The 10,237-nt window shown below is 36.7% G+C and overlaps 1 protein-coding gene across 1 annotated transcript; it reads left to right on the top strand.

Moving 5' to 3' along the window:
* Nucleotides 1-6,925: 6,925 nt before the first annotated feature.
* Nucleotides 6,926-7,172, top strand: LOC112636696 (cytochrome c oxidase subunit NDUFA4-like). The gene is given in 2 exon segments (XM_025405516.1): nt 6,926-6,951; nt 6,953-7,172. Coding segments are annotated over 2 exon segments (246 nt in total).
* The last annotated feature ends 3,065 nt before the right edge of the window (nt 7,173-10,237 follow it).

The raw sequence follows: 10,237 nt of genomic DNA, 5'->3' as shown, positions 1-10,237 counted from the left end.
TTTCATGGGGTCCCCCTGGGTTAAGCAAGATTCCCCCTGTGTTCTTTTTTGAGGATTGCCTATGGGACCATTGCACATCACGAGCAATGAGCTCAAACACTCCCACAAGAACCTAGTTGCCTAAGGTACGTTTTGTCCAGGAAGAATAGTGTTCCTTATCTTTGGGATTTATCTTTGTTCTAATTAAAAGCTTTCCATTGGCTTTGGCCACTCAAAAAGGGACTTTAGATATGTCAAATGAACCCAGCTTCCGAGGTTAGCCAGTTTGTTTGTTTTTTTTAATTACAAACTTTGCTTAAACCACAAAAACTTCACTTCCTCTTTCCAGAGAGAGAAATGGTTTCCTTCCCTGACCATAGTGCAAATGAGAGAAAAGGCTATACGAACTCTAATGCATAGTTCAACAAACAACTCTTAACCTCAGAAAAAAGTGAAAATCACAAATCTATAGGACAGGCACAGTAGCTCATGCCTGTAATCCCAACCCTTTGAAAGGATCACTTGAGGCTAAGAATTTGAGACCAGCCTGGGCAACATAGTGAGACCCTGTCTCTACAAAAAATAAATTAGCCAGGCATGGTGGCCCCGCACCTTTAGTCCCAGCTTCTTGTGAGACTGAGTTGGAGGGATTCCTTGAGCCTAGGAGTTTGAGGCTGCAGTGAGCCATGAGTGCACCATTGCACTCCAACCTGCGCAACAGAGCAAGACCCTGTCTGTAAAAAAAACAAGACCCTGTCTATAAAAATGAAACAAAACAAAACACAAAATAAACAAAAGAAAATCTGAAAATAGCTGAATCTCTAGAGAACAAAACCCAAAACCTTACCTGGTTTAAAGCAGAGCTTTAATTCCACCTCTGTTGAGCGTGAAATTAGGTGGCTTGAATAAAGTCTGAATATCAACAAAAATCAGGGAGATTTGAGGTTGAAGAGGAACCTCACCAGAGACGACTCCTGGCTCTAGTGAGGTCGCATGAACGAAAGTCATTTGTGCTGATACCAATGCCCTGATTGTTGTTGGTGAAATGGTGGGGATCACTGGAGGCTTGCTTTGGGTCCCATCTGGGTAACCAAAATGTCAACCTAAAATAATCAAAAGGGTCAGAATCTAGTTTAAAGTGTTCAAATGCAAAGTGTGAAGATAGCCACCTAGGAAGCACAGACTCCAAAAAATGGAAGTGAGTGGTCTGAAGTGTCGAATTAGTTTATCTTTGGCCAGTGGGAACCTATTTAAGTTGTCTTTTGAATCTTTTGAGCAATCTCAGTAATCTCTGAGAGTCTCCTTATTATCTGGTATGACAGAATGTTCTAGGCTCATCCTCTACTTTTTCTTTCTCAGACTTGGAATCAGCCATTTTTTCTTTTTCTTTTTCTTTTTCTTTTTTTCTTTTTTTTTTTTGAGATGGAGTCTCGCTCTGTCACCCAGGCTGGAGTGCAGTGGCAAGATCTTGGCTCACTGCAACCTCCACCTCCTGGGTTCATGCGATTCTCCTGCCTCAGCCTCCTGAGTAGCTGGGATTACAGGCACCTGCCAGCAAGCCTGGCTAATTTTTGCATTTTTAGTAGAGACCAGGTTTCACCTTGTTGGTTAGGCTGGTCTCGAACTCCCGACCTCGTGACCCACCCGCCTCAGCCTCCCAAAGTGCTGGGATTGCAGGCGCATGATTGCTTTGATTTAGAAGTGATTAATAGAAACAGCAATATGAAAATTAAGACTCCTTATTGCTCTTAGGTTGATCTTTTCAGAGGATAGAGGTAGGAAATACATATATACATGTATATATAATACATCATGAATTTATACTGATATATATTCAAATATAGAATAGGACTTTTAACTAAATCTTCTGCATCTTACATTTGTATCTCCTTTCTCTCATGTCAAAAATCCTGGTTTCTGATGGCACCAAGACAATTACTGATTGTAATTGTCTTGTTTTACTTATTTACTTAATCTTATTTACTTATTTACTTAATCTCACAATACACCCAACAGTCTCAGAACAACAACACCTACCACTAGTGTCAGTGATTTGATAATTTTAAGATTTATTTGCAGTTCTTTTTGTCCTCAGAGTATATCTCAATAGAAATTTGTAGTCAGTTTACAATGTTTCAAAGTCATTTGGAATAGTTCCTCCATATGGTTTTGCCATCCACCTGATACACAGTTGCATTTACTTGATTAATTTTGCTCTCAATTATTAAGTATCTCATTTTGTTATGTTTAATTTTATTTTGCAATTATGCAAAATATTTACACTCTACCAAATTCAAATATATATTCAAGGTATATATATACAAGGTATATTCATGGAAGTATTACTTTGACCCTGCCCCTTCTTCTTCTTTTTTTTTCGTCATTCTATTGCTCAGGCTGGAGTGCAGTGGTATGACCTTGGCTCACTGCAACCTCCTCCTCCTGGGTTCAAGTGATTCTTGTGTCCCAGCCTCCTGAGTAGCTGGGATTACAGGCATGCACCCCATGCCCAGATGGGAAACCCCATCTCTATTAAAAATTTTTGTATTTTTAGTAGAGTTGGGGTTTCCCCATGTTGGTCAGGCTGGTCTCGAACTTCTGACCTCAGTTGTTTCACCCACTTCGTCTTCCCAAAGTGCTGGGATTAGAGGCATGAGCCACCATGCCTGGCCCTGCCCCTTCTATATAATTCCTTCTTTCATCATAGGTAACCGTTTAAAGAACTATATATGTTAAGCCTTCCATCCCTTTAAAAAAATTTAAGGACTTATCTGAAGATGATTCCATGGTAATATAGAGATAATTCTCATTTCTTTTTGTAGCTGCCTTATACTCCATTGTGTGGCTGTATCCTGATTTATTCTTTGTTGAATCCATTATTTGGATTGCTTCCAAGTTTATTATTATTAATGGTGTTGCAATGCATGGCCTTGTGCATCTTCTTATATTTTTGCCAGTGTATCTTTTGAATAGATTACTCAACATGGGATTGCTGAGTAAATATCTAGCAAGGTATCAGCAAATCTTCCTCTGGAAGAGAGGTGCAATTTTGCATTCCCACCAGTAGAGCAAAAGTGCTTGCAGAGTCTGGTCAACTGTGTATGTGATCAAACTTTTGGATTTTTCCCATCCAATCATAAATGAGAACCAGAATCTCAGAGAAGTGTAAAATTATACTTCTCTTATTATTAGCACTGTTGAGCTTTTTGTAGGTCACTTGAATTTGCTTATCAATTGTTTCTTAGCTTTGTTTGGCAATACAGTGTCATAGGTTTTTTCTTCTCAAATTCTAAAAGCTCTGTTTACGTGAAGAATATTTGCTCTGTGTAATGTAAGTGACACATATTTTCCCTGGTTTGTCATTTGTCCCCTTTTTACATTACTTATGACGCTTCTCACATACAAAGGTTTCTAACTTTATTTTATTTTTTACATCATCAATTTTGTCAGTTCTTTCTCTTTTTACTTCTGGATTTTGAGTCATGATTGGGAACATTTTTCCAAGTGTCATGTAATAAAGCAATTCACTCATGTTTCATGCAGTATTTGTATGGTTTCGTTTTATCACATTCCTGATACACTTGGAATTTATCTTGTTTTATAGTCTGAGAAATGGATCCATTTCCCCCTTTTAAAGTATAGCTATCTATCTGTTAATAGTTATCCTAATACTACTCACTTAAATGTTCATCTTTTCCTCACTAATTTGAGATGCTGACTTTATTATATGTTAAAGTTTCATATGCAGTTTTATTCATTGCAGGGTTTTCTGTTCTACTGAAGGTATCACTAAGGGTTATGACTAAAGTTTGAATTCTAGTTAAATGAATAAGCAGGTCCTTATTCATTTAACAGGTCTGTGTTGCCCAGCGCGCAGGAGAAATTATATAGAATTGTATTAGCCATTGTCTCTGCAGGATAAAAGACATGAAACATTTTGGATGTTTAATGAATAGTTACATGAGTGACTCAATTAAAAAAGTAAATTAGTAAATGATCAAAGAAATACGCTTGAGATATATATTTGGAACAGGACAAAGTTTCTATGAAATAGCAATTAGTGACAATGCAGTGGTGAACAGTATAACAGGGAGAAAATAATGGTATTTATAATCTATCTTCTTAGAAAAAGAATAACTTTGTTGCATATTTTAAAATGTGAAACTCTGAGAACTTGTGTGTAAATCTTAAAATACACTCAGATAATTTCATTATATTGAAAATTCTTACTACTGTATTGAAAATAAACCAATGATTAATCCTTTAGTGAAGAGAATCTTTTTTTTTTTTCAATTGTGAATAATTGTAATTTAAATGAGATGTTTTCTTGGTTCAAATTTTGTGTGTAAGATTTTTTAATCGTGAGGCACATTGATGTGTTTTGAAAACAGAGTGTAACAAAAACAGTGACCATTTCTCCTTTGAGAGTGAAAGTAATGACATAAAAAATAATTAATCTAGGTTTTCATTACACTGAGAAGACAATTCGTAGGCACCATTGTCCAGAAATCTTTGAAAAAATGCCTAATTAGTGTTCTCATCTAGCTTGGAAGAGCCAGAATTCTGAAGGTGTCACCCTGACTTTTGAAGGATTGTACACGTAATTCAACATAGCTGTGTGTGAAGAGCTCTTCACACATCTCCGCCTTTCTTTTAGTTTGACATACAGCACTGAAAAAGAAGTTAATTAATAGTTTTGTAAATAAATTACTTTGGGAGGTACACAGAGAAATTAAAGAAGTGGCGGGAAAGGTAGGAAAAGCATTAAGCGAGAAGGAAAATTGACAAGATTGAGAAAGGAACTTCTCCATCTGGCTAAAGATTCAGGGCTCAAAATTCCTTTTCCAGCCATGACTGGAGTGTGTGGAAGGAAATGACAGCTAGTCCTCACTAAGCACCTGGTGAACAGAAAGGCTCTTTCCATGGTGTTAACTTTGCAGTAGTTCTCTGGGTTTTCTTGCTTTAGGATGTTATAATCAAGATGTATTGAAAGTGTAGCTTCTCTTTTTGTAATCTTGCGATTCTGAGAACCAGCAGTACGAAACGTAGAGAGCAGTGAGATGAAAAACAGCTTGGGAAGAGCAGCCTACTTTATTTTTTCTTACAGCTTGAAAATATTTTTGTTTTACTGAGAGGCCAAGGTCTGAATTGGCCCAATTAATATTCATGTGGTTTTACCACCCTTACTAAGTATACTTAACCTCTCCATTGGACATTTTCCATCTCTTTATTTATTATTATTATTATTATTTTTAACTTGAACTAGCCCTTAGTTTCACAACATTGGCTGCCCTCCCTAGGGGCATGAAAGTTACCTGAATGAAGTTTAACTCTAAAACATACAGTAAACCTTTTAAATTTGGTCACACTTGCCTCTGAGCCACTGTTAATATAACTAAATGGATGCCAAAGTTATCGTGAAAAACATTTTTTCCCTATTCTTTTAATCCTCTTATGTCAAATGGATAAGTGAATTTGTAGAGTATCATCATTCAAATTTGTCCTTGTTCTTCCTGCAGTTTTAACTATAATCTCAACCTCAGAAAATGAAAAACTTCTTCCAACATCTTTGCAAATAATTTCTCTTGTCTATGAAACATTTTATGGCAAAAATATGAGGGAATTATATGGCTTATGGACCCAGTAAAGGTTTGTGCTGAATGTCAGTTGAGGTGCATGGCAGAGGGGCCAAGTGAAGGCAAAGAAAGCAGGTGGGGAAATAGAAAACATTTTTAGTACCTGGTACAACTTAAATTTGCTACAATAGCTTTATAAGACCCCATTGTGGGAAGATGCTCTGGTGAGGCTTTTTCTGCGTCTGGGAATTTTACCATGAATTTCAGGTCTCAACTAGGAAAAAATCTTCACTCAACTTGGTATTCTGGACTTTTCAGGTGTTGTGTCTTTTTGACAGCAAGAGAATAAGATATTTTCATTTATCGGCTCCCAGAAAAGTAAATATTGTTATTTTGAAGGGGTATGTGTTACAGGAGCATCTCACCATGTGCTTCCCCTTCGGATATATTTTAATTCATTTAAAGATAGCCTTAAAAAACAAATATTAGGGACAGTTTTAAGGGGTGGTGATTTTGAAAGTCAGAAACCCTAAGACTGGGTGTGGTGATGATTTTAAAAAATTCTTTTATTCACTTATTATGCAGACAACTATTCAACACCTGTTCTATGCCAGGCACTGTGTTAGCTACTGGAAATGAAACAATGGCTAATATAGTTATAGTTCCTGCCTTTTACAAGGCTTGGTATCTAACAAGGAAGTGAGATAATTAAACAAATAACGTAAGAGTACATACATTTTGTGATAGATAATCATGTAGTTTATCATTCAAACTGGGACCTGAAGATGAAAGGGGAACTCTTAATAGTTACCCTGGGCCAAGAGGTTTAAACCGAGATCACCCTGGGCAAAAGGAGATGCTTCTGACCTTAGGGTTAAGAGATCCAGAGATGGTTACAGGACTGTGTATAAGGATCACTTAATCCAGTCTGTATGTGGTGATGGTGGGAGAAAGATTTTTAGGAGGAAATTATGTTGTTACTCATGGGACTGCCTCTTCAGGTGGGTTCTCTCCTGTGGCTCTCTAATGACTGCCTGTACCTCTGGAAGCCAAATGCTTTATATTTTTATGACCAGGTGGGAGAAGGGAGTCTGCTACCCCAACAGCTCAACCCAAGTCTTAGATTTGAGTCTTATTGGCCTGATGGACTCATGTGAATTCTGAACCAATCACTGAACCATCTCTGAACCAATCACTGTGGACCGGGGAATGGAATATGGAGACTGGCCTATCCTTATAACAGGCGAATTCAGGATAGTGTTAGGGAGGGGAATGGGTTAATAATAAAGCAGTTGGCAGATACTACTTAGCCCAGGGCCTGGTGGCTAGGCTGGGTCTCTTCTTTCTAATCGGAGGCCTCTACCACAAACATGCTCCGCCAGATCATCAGTCAGGCCACGGCATCCGAGCTTGATCCCCCTCTTTGTATTTGTTGGAGCTGGAGATACGGGGGCGGCACTGTATCTTTTGCATCTGGCATTGATCAATCCGGATGTTAGTTGGGACAGAAAGAATAACCCAGAACCCTGGAACAAACTGGGTCCCAGTGATCAATACGAGTTCTATTCAGTGAATGTGGATTACAGCGAACTGAAGAAAGAAGGTCCAGATTTCTAAATGAAATGTTTCACTATAAAGCTGCTTTAGAATGAAGGTTTTCCAGAAGCCATCTGCACAATTTTCCACTTAATATATTTCTCCTCTAAATACATGAAATAATGTTGATGTAACCTACTGGAGATTATACTGATTAATAAATAACTGAAACTTGAAAAAATAATAAAGCAGTTCTTTTTTTTTTTTTGAAACGGAGTCTTGCTCTGTGGCCCAGGCTCACGGCAACCTCCATCTCCCGGGTTCAAGCGATTCTCCTGCCTCAACCTCATGACTAGCTGGGACTACAGGGACATGCCCCCATGCCTGGCTAATTTTTTGTAATTTTAGTAGAGACGGGGTTTCACTGTGTTAGCCAGGATGGTCTCGATCTCCTGACCTTGCATTCCGCCCGTCTTGGCCTCCCAAAGTGCTGGGATAAAGCAGTTTTTATATATAGCACTTATTATGTGCTAGTTATTGTTCTACGAGTTTAATGTGTTGTATTTTTAATTCCCCTAAAAACGCTTTGAGCTAGAAATTATTAATGTCCTCATGTTACAGCTAAAGGGACGGAGGCACAGGGAGGTTAAGGGACTTTCCTGATGTCCCACATCTGGTAAGTGATTAAGCCAGAAATCCAACAAAGGCAACTAGCTCTTATCCGTTACACTCTACCACCCGGACATCCTGTACAGCAGGAAGTCGGTCTGATTGAATTGAAGAGTGTGAAGGCGAATGGTGAGAAATACTGCTCTCCAGTAATGGTTGGTTTGCCTTCCTACATCAGAAAAAAACAATTACATCATGTTTAAAAACACTAATAGCTGCTTTGTTGAGAGATAATTTACAGACCATACAATTCACCCATTTAAAGTATACAGTCTAGTGGTTTTTAGTTACAGAATCCATGACTAATCGTTTTTTGTTGTTGTTGTTACAGAGTTGGGAAATCTGTAACAACCCAATCAATTTTAGGACATTTTCATCCCCCTGAAAAGAAACCATTAACAGTCACTCTCATTTCCCCCACCCCTTCCAGCCCTAGGCAACCATGAATCTACTTTCTTTCTCTGAAGATTTGCCTATTATAAATATTTCATGTAAGTGAAATCATACAATATGTGGTCTTTTGTGACTGGCTTCTTTTTCAATGCTTACTCATGTTGTAGAATGTATCGGTATTTCATTCATTTTTATGGCCTAATAATATGACATTGTATGGATAGATCACATTTTATTTATCCACTCATCAACTGTTGGATATTTAGGTTGTTTCTAGTGTGTGGCTATTATGAATAATAGTACTATAAACATTCATTTATAAATTGTTTAGGTATATACCTAGGAATAGAATTGCTGAGTCATATGGTAACTCAGAGGAACTACCAAATCTTTTTCCACAGTGGCTGCATCATTTTAAATTGCCACCAGCAGTCCCAATTTCTTCATGTCCTTTTTGAATACTTGTTATCTGTCTTTTTAAAAAATGTATATTATTAGCACCTAGTAGGTGTGACATTGTATTTTATCATGGTTTTGATTTGCATTTTCCTGATGACTAATGATGTTAACATGATTTAATGTGCTTATTGTTCATTTGTATATCTAGTTTGGAGAACTGTCTGTTCAGATATTTTGCTCATTTTTAATTGGGTTTTCTTTTCATTACTGAGTTGAAATAGTTCTCTATCTATTCTAGATATACATACCTCATCAGATATACAATTTGCAAATATTTTCTCCCATTCTGTGGGCTGTTCTTGAACTTTCTATGTGATATCCTTTTCAGTACAAAAGTTTTTAATTTTAATGATTTTCAATTTTTCAATATTTTTCTTGTTTTTGATTGTGCTTTTGGTTTCATATCTAAGCAATCATTGCTAAATTCAAAGTCACAAAGATTTATAGTTATGTTTCCTTCAAAAGTTTTACAGTTAGCTCTTACATTTAGGTTTTAGATTCATTTTAAGCTAATATTTGTATATGGTGTGAGTTAGTGGTCCAACTTGCTTTTACACATGGATATCCAGTTGTCCCAACACCATTTATTTAAAAAATTACTCCTTCTCCATTGAAATATCTTGGCACTCTTGCTGAAAATCAATCAAAACCAACACAATGGTTTATTTTTGGACTTTCAATTCTGTTTTATTAATCTACATCTTTCCTATACCAGTACCATATTTTCTTGGTTACTGTAGCTTCGTAGTAAATTTTGAAATCAGGAAGTGTGAGCCCTCCTACTTGGTCTTTTTCAACATTGTTTTAAATATTCTGGATTAATTAAATTTTCATTGGAATTTTGGGATCAGCTTGTCAATTTCTGTGAAGAAGCTAGCTGTGACATTGATAGGGATTTTGATAAATCTATACATCAATTTGAGAAGTATTGCCATCTTAACAATATTGTTATCTTCCAGTCCGTGAACATGGGATGTCTTTCTGTTTACTTGGGTATTCTTTAATTTATTTAAATAATGTTTTTTAGTTTTCAGAGTATAAGGCTTGCATTTCTTTTGTTAATTGTACTCCTAAGTATTTTTAAATGCTATTACAAATGGAATTGTTTTCCTAATTTTATTTTTGGAATGCTGATTATAAGCATATAGAAATTCAATTGACTTTTGTGTAATGATCTTGTATTCTGCAACTTGCCAAACTCATTCATAAGTTCTAATATTGTTTTTAATGGATTCCTTAGGATTTTCAGTATATGTGATCTTGTCATCTGCAAATAGAAATAGCTATACTTTTTCCTTTTCAATCTGGATGCCTTTTATTTTATTACGTTGCATAACTGCTCTAACTAGAGCTGCTAGTGCTAGTTTTCTTTTCTGTGATGTCTTCATTTGGTTTCAGTATCAGAATAATACTGGCCTCATTGAATCAGTTGGGAAGGTTTCCCCTTGCTTCTGTGTTTTGGAAGAGTTTATAAAGAATGCTATTAATTATCACTTTTTTTTACTTGTTTTTTTGAGACAGAGTTTTGCTCTGTCACCCAGGGTGGAGTGCAGTGGTGTGATCTTGGCTCACTACAACCTCTGCCTCCTGGGTTAAAGTGATTCTCCTGTCTCAGCCTCCTAAGC

Source organism: Theropithecus gelada, chromosome 12 (assembly GCF_003255815.1).
Source record: "Theropithecus gelada isolate Dixy chromosome 12, Tgel_1.0, whole genome shotgun sequence".
NCBI classification, from domain to species: Eukaryota; Metazoa; Chordata; class Mammalia; order Primates; family Cercopithecidae; genus Theropithecus; species Theropithecus gelada.
The sequence above is the reverse complement of the archived record's forward strand: the minus strand, read 5'-3'. Positions and strand labels throughout refer to the sequence as shown.